The 16082-nt window shown below is 42.0% G+C and overlaps 1 protein-coding gene across 2 annotated transcripts; it reads left to right on the top strand.

The window, feature by feature from the left end:
* The first annotated feature begins 148 nt into the window (after positions 1–148).
* LOC105920896 (tubulin-specific chaperone cofactor E-like protein) lies at positions 149–15601 on the top strand. 2 transcript variants are annotated; one of them, XM_021312921.2, is made up of 10 exons: positions 149–239; positions 5395–5466; positions 6484–6660; positions 7806–7945; positions 8938–9119; positions 10679–10935; positions 11958–12084; positions 12236–12352; positions 12446–12557; positions 14346–15601. In XM_021312921.2, exons 3-10 carry the CDS (start codon positions 6513–6515, stop codon positions 14550–14552), a joined length of 1290 nt encoding a protein of 429 aa, XP_021168596.2. In that variant the 5' UTR covers positions 149–239; positions 5395–5466; positions 6484–6512; the 3' UTR covers positions 14553–15601. The 2 variants fall into 2 exon arrangements, with proteins under 2 accessions (XP_021168596.2, XP_036006007.1); XM_036150114.1 differs by having other exon boundaries at positions 6481–6660.
* The last annotated feature ends 481 nt before the right edge of the window (positions 15602–16082 follow it).

The raw sequence follows: 16082 nt of genomic DNA, 5'->3' as shown, positions 1-16082 counted from the left end.
TTTCCCCTTCTTTCTGGATTTTCTTTGAAACCATCCTATAAACCGGACTCACAAAAGAAAACACTTAAAGATTTTCCGCTGAAAGGAAAGTTATTAAATTATTTGGGGCATAAAATAAATTAATAAATAACGGGGAAAAGGCTTTCAGCGAGCATGACGTCACTTCCTGGATGTAGGGGGAGACCGAATGACAGCTGGTTTGTTTTCATCAACAAGGGGAGTCTAGTGTGAAGGTAAAGGTACGTACTGCGACCACCTACGATCGAGTTGGTGCCTGAACCAAAATCGGAGCCCATCACCTCCTCTTGGGGAGCATTGCCACCGTATTTAGGCGATTACATGTCTTCTTCTCGGGCTCCATCGTGCCGCCGCCGATGCTTGGGGGTCAGGCAGATGAGTCTCAGAATGGACTGGACGTTTCATCCTGCCTGGGACTGAGCAGGCAGGATGTAAAGCAGCGGCATCTGTCTAGTGTAGCTATTCCTCCGTTTCTGTTACGTTGTAAATGGAAGTTCTTATTATTAACAATAGGTTGATTCTGCTTCAAAATACGAAATTCCTTTAAGAAATCGGTTGAATTTAGTTTCGGGTGGCCGTTTTCACCTGATCTATGACGTGACAGCACAAATGTAACCCGATGTGGCTTACATAAAGGTGTCTACGCCGGATCGGCATAGTTATTTTCAGAGAAACAGTCCATACACGTTTAAGTAAGTAACTTTTTCTCAGATGTATCCGTGGTCGCCAAGTGGGTCTTTGTATGGTGCGTTTGGGTCGAATTTTAAAATCGGAGTTTTCGATTTCGGTAAAATCCGTAAAGTCCATTAAAGTGGGAACGTCTACTTTCTGTGTTTGATTTACCTCGAAACTAGGAACACAGATTTCGGATTGATGACACGCTCAACTTGACTTGTTTTCCAGATGCAATTCCTCCACATGCTGTTCATACTATAAACCGGTGGTCTCAAACTCAAATCCTCAAGAGCTGATCTCCTGCAACCAGATGTGTCCCCCCTCCTACACACCTGAATCAAATGGCTGCACTACCTCACCAGCATGCAGTCACGTTCTGTTAATGAGCTACGGGAGTCAGGTGCAATGAAGTAGAGACGCATCTAAAGGTTGCAGGATACCGGCCCTGCAACTGCTATAAACCACTGCTATAAACGTTTAAAGATCAATGAATAAAATTTGCTGAAATTAAGTTTTTTTTTTTTTTACCTTCTTACAGTTTGTATTCCCTTAAGTCAGTAACCCATGGATCTGTAAACATTTACAGTATGAATAGTTCATATTGAGTGTGACGTCAATACGATTCTCATTTTTGAGGTAAATCAAATGCAGGAAGTGGGAATGTCCACTTCAATGGACTTCAAACTTGGATACTCTGACTTCCGAGTTGAACTCAAATGCAGCATAAAAAGGCCCACTTCTTATTGTGCTGTTCCTCTTCCTGCCCAAATATGGGTATCTGTACATTTTATAATGTAAAATACCCATATTTGTAAAACATGTAAAAAAAAAAAAACTGCAATATGCCCGACTGAACAAATACCCCAGAGATGCTAAAAAGAGTGCACATGGACATTAGCATCTGAGAGATAATATAAATGATTCATGATCTGATCAGAACCCATGCAACTATTAGCATGTTGTAAACACTTATTGAGTCTATTGTGAGCAGCAGAGATTCTAAAGTCTAACAGCAGCAAGGATGAAGGACCCGTGGAAGTGCTCCTCTGCATCTAGGATGTAGCAATCTGTCACTAAGAGCTCTACAGCAGCTCCATGCAAGGGGAGGGAGACATTGTCCATCAGCGATGTTATTTTTTATGCTCCATCTGTCTTCCACCACATGTACTGGATCCAGGGTGCATGACAGAGTTGGCCCTTTCAGTTGAAGATCACCTTACAATAAAATCAACTACTGCCGTTTAGATTTTATGTAGTCTCAAATATCGCTTGTTATAAGGATTTATTTATTTAATCAGAAGACATGACAGAAGATGAAGGAAATCCCTCAGTAGACTTGGATCATTACTTGCAATACTTTATTTGTATGACTATAAGTGCTCTGTCCCTTTAAAACTTAACTCTAGATAAGGTTGTTTTTTTATTACTGATCTAGTTTGTAACTCTTGTGTTTTTGCCGCTGTCACACCCGAATTACCCTTTGTGAGACAATAAAGGAAATTCTTATCTCAAATTTCATCAGGTATTATAATTTGCCATTCAATTATTTGCAGCACTATCAACTCAGCTGTCCAAAGTATTATATAATCAAATACGTAGATATTTGATATAGTCAAATAAAATAAATATTGATGTAATTTGTTCTAATGCAGGGATCATTAATTATATCCGGCCCACCAGAGCTTTCCATCCGGCCCCCAGAATATTTCTGAATTCCAAACAAGAACAACTTTTTTAGTAAAGTCTTACAATCACATTCTTGACATCAGACATCAGTGCAGCTGCTGGACAGATCCTGAAATGCTTCATTCTGTTCTAAGTGTGCTGACCAAGAAGGTGACACATTAAGTCTCCATAGCTCCCACCCTCTTCCTGTCCTAATATAGATTTCCATGTAGTTTTATTTCACATGAAGTGCTCAGTTTCATGGGTTAGGAAACACAAAACCAACACTTTTGTACATTGTAGATAAAGGTTATGCTGACAAAGTTTAGATTGCAACTGGTGTGAGATCAGGATAAACTCTGACCCATTTCCTCGTGGTGATGTAGAAATCTGTAATGTCGACCTTTCAGGCGTTATCATCATCTACCCAAATTCTTCCCTCCCAGGTGCCAGTCCGGGTGGAAATACTAGTGGGCCCGAACTGAGTAAAAGAACGTGGCAACAAATACAGGATCGGTTGATTATAACGGCCTTATCTTGTTGTGAATCAAGAACAAACTATGAGAAAGAAATTATTTAACTCCAGGGATGATTTAAAGAGAGGAAAAACTTCACAAAGGTGTGTGATGAGAGAAAACAAACTAGAGAAGCAGAAAAGCAGACAAATCATGATCACGAGCATGACGATGCAACAGTGGCAGCACCATGTCGCGTGAGTGACTTCTCCAAATTTAGGGCAAGATCTGCAAGGAGCTAAATTTGCCAACCCTGACTGAGGTGTGGGACCTTTTTTCCTGCAAAATACAAGCACAAAGACAACTGTTTTAGCTATGTGAATCGAAAATATAAGAGAAATATAATACATGACCACCATTTAGATTGTTGTATTTGGAGTAAAACATGTCTTAAAAAATAAATTACAGGATTTTTATTTTTTTATTTAAAAAAGGAATTATGCATATTCATGCACTTTAAGTAAACGTGAGAGATTATAGTCAGGGCTAATTTCCATCTCCAGTCCCTTAGCCGAGAAAACCAGCCATACAAAACAAGACAATACAGTAACGAAAGAATAGAAACAAGACAAGAGTATAAAGCTCTAAGGACTGGATGATAAAAAGAGCATTGATTCATACATGATCATGAATGTCATAGTTGTTAAAATGTAATTATTAAGAATATATATCACATAATCTGCATAAAAAATAACAATTTACATAGTGCTGCTTCTTTTTTGGGGGCTTGCCAACATTTTCTTCCACTTAGCTTTCCATTAACATCACAATATTCATCTTTTTTATGAGCAGCCAGCTTCTGTCTCTCTCAATGTTTCTCTTGTTTATCCATTTTTCTGTCTCTTTTTCTGTCTCTATCGCATCCTTATACACAGCTATATTTTGAATGCCACATGCCTCTCCTCCTTTCTACTTCTTGATTGAATGAAAATCTCTTTAAATCTTAAGATTAGTTTAGTTTAGAATATTTTTTTCAGTTGTAGTTTTATTACATTTGGGATCTGTTTCTGATCCATTGGTGGAGTCTATCCAGCAACAAAAATGTGTTTTCCAAGTAAAAAGCAGCCATCTTATTTCATAGGTTCACTCAGGAAGGTGGATTCTGTTGGGGGTAACTTCTTTGTCCTTTAAGCATTTAAACTGACGAAGGTTGCTGCTTTACCATGTTTGCTAATGCCAGCTCAATTGTTGCACCCTTTGTGATGTCATGGACAAAAATACACATAAAAGGGAATTATTTTTTTTAGGCTTACATTTTCCTAAAGGTTATAAATCCTGTTGTGGCAATCCGTACTTCACCTGTGTTTTTATCGTTTGTATACAAAAATACATCAGTAGATGTATTTTTGTATATCATTGGATGTTCAGGGGGTGCCTGAACATCCAATGATTTGTCAACAATGTTTACTATTTGCTGGACCAGAGGTGGTAAATCCCACCTGAACCCTGGTTCTTCCCACCACTGTTCCATGCTACAGGATATATATGTGGTATATGATATAAATGCAGTACATTAAACTGGCTCTTCATAGAGTGACTCGAGCCTGGCCGCCTGTCACTAGCTGGTTAAGCAGTAAGGCTGTCTGCTACGGTAGCCAGTCTTCTGTCGGCTCCTGATCAGACATGCCTGTCAGAGCTTTACGTGTAGCTTTAAAACTGCCTTATCTAAAGGACTGCCCCGTGTAGGGAGGGAACACCCTATTCAGGTCGCCAGTCTGTCACAGGGCGAACTCTGACTTACACATAAGGGAAATTTAGTCATGTTTTTGGACTGTGGGATAAAGCCGGAGTACCCGGAGACAAACCAAGGCATGCACATGGAGAACATGCAAACTCCATGCAGGAGGATCCCTGGCTGGAGTCTGGACACAGGACCTTCTTGCAAGGCAACAGTGCTAAATACTGCACCACTGTGCAGCTAAGTCATGTTTTTGAACATTAACATTTCTGAACTGGTTATCAGGTTTTACTAGAGGTTAAGGTTACCCTTAAATCCCTGCAAGGAACTGATGATCTGCTCATGAAGGAATCAGCAAAGCTAGTTTCACGTTCAGCAGGACACGGCCTCTTCCTAACTGGTTTAATTGATTAAAACCCAGACTATAGGTTTAATTCCACTGACGCCAAAGGGGCTGTTTACTGTGTGAAAAGGTTTGTGAATCAAAGCGTTTTTATCAGCCTCCCCGCAGCACCACTAGCTGCTGTTCTGCTTCCATGTTGTTTAGTGCTGCGTGCGTCAGTGTGCAGAGTCCGACCCTTGACCTCGTTTGTTCTCCAGCGACATGTGGTGATCCTCCGCCCTTATCTGCTCTGACAAGAGCGGCAAAAAAAAAAAAAAAAAGGGAGCTGCTTTTCCTTTCTGCAGCCGCCTCCTCGCTCCTACCGTCCGCTCTGGAGTGAGATGTGAAGCCATTAAGGCTTTTAATTAGTTAATCGCGGCTGTGGTCGCGCTTCCAATGAATGAACCGTGTAGATGATTAGATCGAAGGTGAATCCCCTCTCCTGCTGGTGTCTCTGACAGGTCCCCCCTTCCCGAAACAGCAGCTGACAGCGCGCGCTGACTGCAGCCACATCAAAGCAGACGTCTCCTCAGGTAAGATGGCTCTATCCCCTGTAGAAATCACTGTCACGTCACAGGAAGCAGCTGCAAAGTTGCAAATGGCTCTTATCAGCTTGGTCTAGCGGTCTAACTTTTGTTGTGTGAGACATTGTAATATGACCCTTCTATGTTTTATTGTTTTTTTTTTTTAAAGCAACACTAATACATAATTTATGTTTCCCTGCAGCACATTCCACAGCGAGGCTCTGCCTCCCAAGCATTGTAAAGCAGACGCTGTCATTTTAATTATGGATATTCCAGTGATCCACTTGGTCCATGTGCTGTGGTTCATGTTTTTTTGCAAGTTTTACAGAATTATGACAAATGTCAAACAACATAACAGGGCATTACTGCGCAGAATCGTACTTATCGTTGTATTGTTGGTTGGTCGAAAACGCTTTAAACTGGGAAGTCGCAGACCATCGGGTTACGTGGGTTTTAGCTTCAGCATCACAGTTGTTTCTGTGTTTACAACTTAGGAGAATGTTCTTGGGTTTTCCTAGGACCAGCTGCGAGACTGATGAGTTTTAATCATCTTGAAATATTGATTTAGCTCAGTTTAGACTGGGTTTGGCTTTACTTCTATGTATTCCAGTCCAGCTTCTCTCAGTCCAGTTCACTATACACGCTGATACTAATTCAAACCTTTTGAGACACATTTCATTTCCCTCCAGGTGTATTACGATTCAGCAACCTTAGAAAAAGTCCTTGCAGTATTCTGGGTTTAGTTCTCCTCATTGCTATGGTTTTAGCAGAAAGCTGCTGATGTGCTTAGAGCTGGTCAGTATTCCTCCAGCCACCTTGGCCCCAGTAGGCCACCGTAGGCAAGTGTTCAGCTACTTCAGTTCCCTTCAGATGTTTGTTCCCAAAGACAGAGATTTAACGATCTAGAGTGACTAAGTCTTATTTTTGAGTCAAATATAGACCAAACCCTGTAAAGTGGTGAGCACAGGGCTTTAAGCGTTGTGATGCTGGGACACTTAACCTGACGGACCTTCACCTCCACAGCAGAAGAGGAGGCCGGTCAGCAGGAAGGCGCCATGGAGCCCCCAGAGGACAGAGACGGCCGTTCCTTTGTGGAGGTGCTCAATGAGAAATACAGCCCAGAAAACTTCCCGTACCGCAGAGGGCCTGGGATGGGGGTGGTGGTGGTTCCCACTGTGGGCCTTCAGGGTTCCCCGATGAAAGGTGAGCTGGAGGGATCACCTTTGTCTTATAAGCAGCAGTTTGTTTGTATTTCTTCCAAAGAGGGTCATTTTAGTGTTTATATGGAGCTAGTTTCACCCTGTGAAAAGAAAATCTCTGACTTGTCTACTTCCACACAACGGTTTTGACAAATGGAAAATTTCCCTCTTCTCAATTCATTCGATTTCAAACCACACGTCTTGACAGTTTAAAGGTGTTTTCTATCGTGCGTCATCTTCCCTTCACGGCTAAATTGTTCTGTTTGTACGTCTCCTAAAAGCACTGGCAGGTGATCTCACTGAAGTTGTTCTCCCTTCTCTGAGAGCAGAGCACAAAGTCTGTCGTTGTTCTGCGCCAGTTTTAACCGTATTCTCAAAGATGCTCCAACATGTTCATCAGCGTCACTTCCATGCCTGACTTGTTAACTCTGTTCCATTTTGTTTCATCATGGCTTTGATTTAAAGTAACTGACTAGGAAGAACTACACATCTGAGGAAGCAACGTGACAATATATTTCACTAAGAAACTGTTGGGACTAAAAGTAATGACTTTGGTATGTTCTGTGTTAAGGTGAAAGATATTCTAGATATTCCCACCCACTCTTTCATCTTATTGACACACCTAAGGAGTGTCTGTAAGGGACTGTAAAATGAGCTGGTGAAGAAATATAAAGCTGTGTATTATCAACTTATAAATCTTTCTTTAATGTGAGCAAGGGGGAGCATTTAGGTAAAGAGGACAGGCACAATTACCCCATGAGTTACAGGTGCCCTAATATGCCTGACTAGCATTCTTAACTTTACAGTCTTTTCAATTAATTTTATTTTGCATCACAATCTTTTGCCGCTTGTGTCTCATTTTCTTTCCGGATTAGGTTGCATTCAGCAGCATCAATTTAACATCTGCTCTGAATAGCTTCGCTGTTCCTGCTGAAGGAAAGTCTCCCCACAGCATGACGGCGCCACCAAAAACAGTTCAGGGTGGCCGTCAGTGTCTTTGTCGGTTTGAAGCGTTGTCATGCTTTTTCTGTTTACACATGAGGGCTTGAAAAGAGCTCTTGTAACTTGTGAGCGTTCACCCTGAACTTCCAGACCAATCTGTGTTCTCCGCCTCCATCATATTCTAAAACTTCCCTCTGTTTACTCTAGACCGTCTGAACTTGCCCAGCGTGCTGGTGCTGAACGGCTGTGGGATCAGCAATGCAGGAGACCCGGCGGAGATCGCTGCCTTTTGTGCTCACGTCTCGGAGTTGGACATATCGCACAACAATCTGCAAGACTGGCATGAGGTGACATTGAAATACGTCAATCCTTTCTGGCTGTCGAGTGACATTAGATCACTAATGTCGAATTAGGTTAAGAGATGCTGTGCTCTTTATATTTGCAGTTTTAGTTGTGTAGAGCAGTGGTTTTGAGTCCCGGTCCTTGGGACCCGCTGCCAACATGTTTTATATGTGTTTGTAAGGATTGCAGTACCTCCTCAGCAGCCATCAGTGTTGTAGTCAAGTCACTATGCCTCAAGTCCGAGTCCAGGTGTTCTCCAGTGTTCAAGTCCAAGTCATTAAAAAAAATCAGTCGAGTCCGAGTCAAGTCCGAGTCGAGTTGAAATTTGAGGTAATCCCCAATGTCTCCTCAATTGTTCTGTTACATATAGAGCATTTTGCACTCCATTTTCTGCCAATGCAGGTGAAATCCTTAAACGCGAAACAGACAATCTTCGGGGCACTCATCTCTCCTCCAGGCATGCCGCAGTGAAAATTAACGTTCGTTGTAGGAACATGCCGTGACGTGTGATGTATGACATGAAGCAGTAACATTCCATTGCACTAATAATTTAGATATTAAAATCATACACCAAATAATATTCTAATGACATATTAAAATTATAGCCTAATGATATATAAAAAAGTCGAGTCTTTTTCTCAATTTCCGAGTCAGAATGATCTGAATGTAGGAGTCCGAGTCCAAGTTCGAGTCATCAGTGCTCAAGTCCAAGTCAAGTCACGAGTCTCTAAATTTAGCTAATGACTCGGACTCGAGTTCGAGTCTCGGACTCGAGTACTACAACACTGGCAGCCATCAAGGGCTGCAGAGGCCTCTTCATCACCAATTTATTTAAGACAGGCGTGGAGGCAGGGAAACACGTAAAACATGCAATAAGATTAGAAATGTATGCAGGTTCTCAGCCACCCAGTGTATTTGTGCTAGTCTTCAAAGCTTTCATTTCTAACATTCAAACCCTGTATAACAAACTAAAAAGACAGTTTCTGCCTTTTTCCAGATCAGTAAAATTGCATCAAGCATCCCCAATCTGGAGTTCCTCAACCTGAGCTACAACCCACTGGCTGGAACGTCTCTTGATCCGCAGTGTGCTGAGGCCTTTTTACGGGTGCGACGCCTCGTTCTCAACAACACTCAGATATCCTGGGATACTGTGATGCTGCTGACCCAGAACATGCCTGAGTAAGAACAACTGCACCAGAACCGCGTTATAAAGTTCAATCTACAAAATGTTCCCTTCTGGGGAGTTACTAGCTGGTTGGTTGATTGACTGGTTTGGTTAGTGGGTTTTTGATTGGAATTTGTTTTGTATTTTGTTTTTTTTGTTGGTTGCTTGGTTTTTAATTAGTGTGTTTGTTGGTTAGTTTTAATGTATTTGTTTGATTTATGGATTTGTTAATTGCTGTGTTAGTCTTTGGTTTATACACTGGTTTGGCTGGTTGGTTTATTTGCTTTGTTGGTTGGTTTTAGTTGGCTTTAGCTGGCTTAGTTCGTAGTTTCAGGAGATTGGTCCATTGGTTTGTTGGTTAATTGGTTGATCTTTTCTTAATTGATTTGGTTTGTTGGCATTTCATTGGTTAATCTGTGGATTGATAAGTTTTTGTCTAGTTCTGGCTGATTGGGTTGATAGCTCAGTTTGTCTTCGGTTGGTTAATTGATTGGTTTGGTTTTAGTTGAGAATTTCCTTTGGTTGGCTTTTGATTGGTTTAATTTTAGTGTGATGATTGGTTGGTTGTTCGGTTGATTGAAGTATGTGTGTTGTTTTTTTTTTTGTTTTTTTACACATTCAATTTCCTCAAATTAATGTTGGTTCGAGAAAATGAGACCAATATAGAATAACTTTGTTCTTTTGTTTTTTAATATTTGTTTTCAAGAGAGTTTTTACAAAGGCAACATTCTTGGCGGTCATGGAAAATGTAAAAAGGGAAAAAAAATGGAAACAGAAGAGCAAGTGGGCAGAAATAGGGGTCAATGTTTCTGAGCTAGCTGTAACATGTAGGATAAGATAAGACAAAATAATACTTTATGGTCTGTTTACTCAGGAAATGATCTTACAAAACCAAACAATCTCACCAGGTGATAACACCTATCAACAGACACAGGCCGATTCATTAGTGAATTAAAAAAAAAAACATAGAAAAAAGTAGGACATTAACCCTTCTAAGACAGCTATTCAGTCTTCAGTGTTGTTACTTTTTATTGAGTTTAGCAGTGTGATGGAATAGGGACAGAATGACTCTTTGGCAGTGTTTCCCGCAGGAATTTGATTAGGCGAGGCGGTTAGTTTGGGGGGGGGGGGGGGGGGGGGGGGTGACACGCCTTCCGCGGCCCGACTCGCGGAGCGGGGGGTATCCATGTGTTTTTTCCCTGCCATTCACGCACGCGCGAAAGCAACAACAACACACATTTTTTTTTTTTTTTTTTTTTTTGGAATGTTGGCGAGGCGGTAGCGTGAGCAAGATAGCGCTGCGGGAAACCCTGCTCTTTGGGACAGTATAAGGCACTTTCAACTATGTCTCATACCAGAAGGTTCAGAATGCAACAGATCCTTTGCTGTTGCATTCAGATAAGTAGATCAAGTAAAATCACAGCCTTTGGCCAGCATTTATTTGAATTGAAGGATACATCCAAAGCAACAGAAGGATGGCGTCACCAGAAACTAGGCCTTTGTATTTTTTTTGGATCCATCGTATGTCTCTTCCTGTTTTGGTGTAAATGGGGGCTCTGGTGTTCTCCTGCAGGCTGGAGGAGCTGTTTCTGGGCCTTAATGAGTACAGCAGTGTGAGTGCCTCCAGCATGGCCTGCCCCACCCTGCGCCTGCTTCACATCACCGACAACAGCCTGCACGACTGGGCCGAAGTGTGCAAGTTTGGCTCCATGTTCCCCAGCCTGGACACTCTGATCATGGCCAACAACAACTTGGCCTCCATTCAGGACAACAAGGACATCCTAGCACGGCTGTTCCCCAACCTGCGCAGCATCAACCTAAACAACTCAGGTCAGCGGGGCCCAGTGTGGGCTTGTGTTGCTTCAGTGTGTCTCAGACAATTAGAATTAGTCTCCAATAATGCTTCTGTGTCTAAGAATAATGTTTAAGCTGAGGGTTATGTTTATTGTAGAGATTTAATATTAGATTATAGTATCATGGCAGCAGATAAATTTAGCTCAGCAAGCATGTCCCTTTTATTATAATAGCTTTGTTCTCTCCACATAGCTTTTTATCTCAGGAAGTGTTTCTATTTACAGAAACCATGAGTGAGGATCTATTTTCAGAGCTCTTTTAAGAGGGACAAAGACAAACTCCGCATCGGAGAAAATTTCTTATTGTCTTTATTTGTGTATCAGACTACAAGTTTCTCAGACATGTTTGCCACCTGCAAGCCGTTGTTCCTCACAGGTTCATTCCTTTTTTTGGAACGAAACATATTCCTTCTGAAAAGTGTTATTTGGAGACGGCTTCCAGCAACATAATGAAAATAATATTGATAGAATTACAGGCATTATGCGTAAAAATGTTTAGTTACTAAAACATATTTTTCTGGGGGAAATTCTTCTTTTTAAATTATTTTAACCATTTTTGAACAATGGTTTGAGTTATCATTGAGTCAATATTTTGTTGGACCACCTTTTAGCTGTAACTGCCCTTGCCAGTCTTTGAGGGGCATTTCTCAGAGAGACTGAAGATCTTCTTTACAAAATAGCTTTAAGCTTTGTCACACTGGATGGAGGCAGTTCACCTGTTCTATGCTAACAGTAGCTAATTAGCATCAATATGCACACTTCTTGATAAAAGCTTCTCCGTTAAAAGGTAACACTTCCTCCTTTGATTAAAGTTTGTTTCATTTATTTCAAAATGATCTTAAATTACGTGTGGATGTATTAGATGGATAAACTGCTCCCTCACAACAGTTCTGCTGGAAACAAAAGCTGTTGCTGCGTTCACCTTCTTCCACACCTGCAGCACGGACTTTGCTCCAAAAACTCGTAAGTTGCAGCTCAGCCCCTGGTATGTGTTGTCAGGTCTCAACCGATGGGAAGACATCGAGAAGCTGAACTTCTTCCCAAAGTTAGAGGAGGTGCGACTGCAGGGCATTCCCTTGCTGCAGGCTTACACTAACGCAGAGCGCCGCAACCTCATGATAGCACAGTGAGTCTCGTCAGTGAGGTATAAAACGAATGTCTTCCTCTTTGCATGGCCACGGTTTGAGACAGCTTGTGTCCTCTGATTAGTTCACTTTTTGATTCATGTCATGCGTTTCTAAGGCTTAACTTGCCAATGTTTGTGTGATTCTCCTCAGGCTTCCCTCAGTGTCCCATCTAAACGGCAGCGTTGTGACCGGCAGTGAGCGAGAGGATGCAGAGAGGTTCTTCATTCGTCACTACCTGGACTGTCCCGAGAAGGAGCTACCTTACAGGTAAACCGCACGGCATGCCTGTATTTTACCGCGCCTGCAAAAGTGAAGCGTGGCGTGTTGGCAAGACAAACAAACTGCTCTTTCCCCCCTCAGATACCATTCTCTGGTAACCAAGTACGGCAAGCTGGAGCCTCTGGCTGAGATCGATCTCAAACCTCGCTGCCGGGCTAGAGTCGAAGTTCACTGTGAGGAGAAGGTAGAGCAGGTTAGTGTGGCGCTGGTTTGAATCTCTGTGTGCACATTCAAAATACTTTATCTATCTATCTATCTATCTATCTATCTATCTATCTATCTATCTATCTATCTATCTATCTATCTATCTATCTATCTATCTATCTATCTATCTATCTATGTCTAAGAGGTTGCACTAGACTTTTTCATTGTTTGTTATTTTGACTGACAGGTTCATAAAAATCCCATCATAATCTAGTTTTACCGGTCTCTTTACTTTTTTAAATGATGATAACGACATACTCCATAGCATTTAATTTGAATCCATTTTAAATTTGGTCCAAACAAGTGGAACAAATAGTCAACTCCGTGGATGCACACATCAAACAGAAGAAATGATGTAACTTTTTCTCCGCAGTAACAAAACCAACTGACTGCATGGCCCCAGGAGCTACATATGAACAGTGACTAATTAAATATGAACCGTTCCCCTCTGGCCTAAGTGCGCACTCACACCTTCCTCCTGGCCTGCATGGACTTGAATCACATGCCCGCTTGTGTGTAATAAAATTTCTCAAGTGGGACTGCTGCAGACTTTTGTCATGAGGTTCTGGACTTTCTACTCGGACAGACGACTTCTCATGGCTGCTTTGATGTCATTCTGGAGACTGTGTGCTCTGCTGCCACACTGGAATTACAAGCTCCACTTCAGCCAAAGCTTTCAAGGAACATTTCTCCAAGAGAAGTGATCAGAAGTCTCTCTGAACGAGGGCTGTCCTGATCCTGCAAGCACCCACTTCAGCGGTAGGAAAGCCTGCTCCTTCTGCACCAGTGGATCAGCTGCACCGGTCTGTGACCCATAGTGGTCACATACGCGCTCCAAAGCCTTCTATCATTAATGCGCTGTCAGCACCACCCGGATAGCGAGACGCATTGAGAACGGTGTCCAGGTCAGAGATGATGCTCAGATGGGTATCTTCCATTTTTGAGTGATTTGGTCACCTTCACAATGTATTCTGTGCGTAAAGATGAAAATGTCTGCGTGTCAGAGTGACGCCAGAGAACCTACAGTCCTGTTAGGCCATCAACCCGAGCCATATCGACCCCACGGCTCGACCACTCATCTTTTATTTTTGCTGTGATGCATTCAGCAGTGCCAGGGGGAATTGCGTAATTGCCGCTAAACGCAGTTTCAGGCTCCCCTTTCTGTCAAAGTGTCAGGTGTGTGATTAGCTTTTCCTCCCCCTGACAAGTGGAAGCTGGAACTGTGAGCTGGGTTAGCTTCTGGTGGATGACTGGTTAATGTTATTGAATGCTGAGGTAAGGTCCACAAACAGGATCCTGGCGTATGTCCTTAGATGGTCACGGTGGTGGTCGAGTCCCAGGTTGACTGCATCACCTGGTAACCAAACTTTTTCATGATAGACATCAGGGCGTTTCTTGGGGACTAGGATAATTGTTTATTGCTTAAAGGACAAGGGACCCTCACACAGCTCCAGAGACTTATTGAAGACGGAGGCCATTTGGTCAGTGTAGGTCCTCGGACATCAGGGGAGACATTGTCAGAGCCTGGAGCTTTTCTGGTCTTCATTTGGACCAAATCTATGATTTTTGAGCCTAAGAATTACCAATATTGCTCAAGATATTTCTTAGTCAGTAGCTTGCATCCAAATTGAGGTGAAACAAGGATGTTAAGTTAGGCTTGAATAGCCCGTTTCATGTTGTTTATTTGGAAGGCTGTGTCATCTTTTTGCTGTTCAAGAAAGTTTTGGTTACGTTGAATCGCTGACGTAACCATGGTTCTGTTTTGGTTTTGTTTCAGCTGAACATCCGTTTGGACCAAACTGTTGCTGAGCTGAAGAAGCAGCTGACGGCTGTGGTCCAGCTCTCCACAAACAGCATGAGGCTTTACTACATCGACAAGGACAGCGCCTTCGGTCCAGAGGAATTGAAGTACAACGCCCGAGCCCTTCACTCCTACAGCATCCAGGATGGTGATGAACTACTGGTAGTGCCCAAGACCAAGTAGAAGCCTTTTGTTCAGCAGCATGATAAGGAGTTGATTGTCTGGGATTATGTTGATTGCTCTATTGATATTGTTTGGAAACACTTCTGAAACAGCAAAGGTGGCCTGCCTTTTGGAATGGAGCAAGGCAGGAAAAGGAAGAGCGCCATCTTGGAGACTAGAAAATGAACTACAGTGGGCCGCTGGCTGGCTCTTGCTGAAAATCCAGAAATAATACATTTCAGCTTTATTTAAAGGGACACTCAGTCAAGTGTCAGTCAAGTATTCTCTTAGGGTTCAGCCTGTAGTGTTAGCAGACGGGAGGGCACTGCAGGAAAGCTCTGCCGCTTATTTACTACACGGCATCCACCAAAGCTACTTCACTGGCAAATACCTAGCACTGCTTGCTTGCCCACCTGATCAACAGCTACCCTGATTTACGTACAACAAGAACAACCTGTTGGCACGTGGAGACGGACAGCTGCTCTCAGGTGCACCATGGCCTTCGACCCTCCAGAAAAACTGGTCAAAACAAATGTCAGACGTGGGATGGGTGATCCAACTGGGTTCATTTCTGTTGGAGGATGTTCTAGTCATGTTTTGTTTTTACGTCTTCTGCCTGGCAGTGTAGCACTAAGAATGGCTTTCTTAGTGCCAAAGAGAGCCCAACAGATTTACTTTCACAAGTGGAGCATTAGTGCTTTCACTATAGTGCTCCGTTTGATATGTATGCAAAAACCTTTAATGGATATTATGTTGAGATTATTTTAGATTCAGCGGACACAGAAACGGAAAGGTAAAAGAGAAAGAAAGGGAAGAGGGGAAAAAGATTAGGCAAAACGTTAGAGAGAAAGGGTGACGAAAATAGAGCAGAGGAAAAACAGTGCGGGATAACATCCTCGGAGTCTGCTTCTACACCTGCAGAAAGAGATATAGAACAACATAAAAATTATCTTTGATGACATCGCTGAAAAATATGCATCATTATTTAATACAAGATGTATTTAGTGGCAGCCAAAGCGAACTTTAAGGTTTATCTGTATAGAGGTGTATCTTTAAGTATCTGGATCCATGTTTTTACAGTCCATATAAAAGTGCAAAGAATTATTTCTAAAGTCAGAATCAGCTTGAATATTATTGAGGAAGGAACAGAAAACCCAAAATATAACCCCCTTTTTATAATTACTCATCCAAGTAAAATTTAGTAGAAAATATTCCCATAAACGTGACATGTCAGAGCACCACACCAGTGTAATGAAGTTTATACAGGCTTTATATTATACAAAAGTCACAGTTACAGTCTCTTATCTCAAACTGATGACAAAAACAATTCCCCCACTGGAGCTAAATGTAAAATCTGTTTCATGTTGGCTAACAGAAGGTTGATTAAAAAAAATCAATCATAGAAAGAACTGAACTATACCAATTTATCTCAACAAATCTTTAGCAGCCACAGTATTATTTTCAAAATTATTGTCGCATTACGCTGAGATCTGACATTTCATTACGCAAACCTCCGCTATGTGTTCGTTCACTCATCCACGCTGGTTAAAA

The sequence above is a fragment of the Fundulus heteroclitus genome, chromosome 18 (assembly GCF_011125445.2).
Source record: "Fundulus heteroclitus isolate FHET01 chromosome 18, MU-UCD_Fhet_4.1, whole genome shotgun sequence".
In the NCBI taxonomy this organism is placed as follows: domain Eukaryota; kingdom Metazoa; phylum Chordata; class Actinopteri; order Cyprinodontiformes; family Fundulidae; genus Fundulus; species Fundulus heteroclitus.
This window is presented reverse-complemented; position numbering and strand designations above follow the sequence as displayed.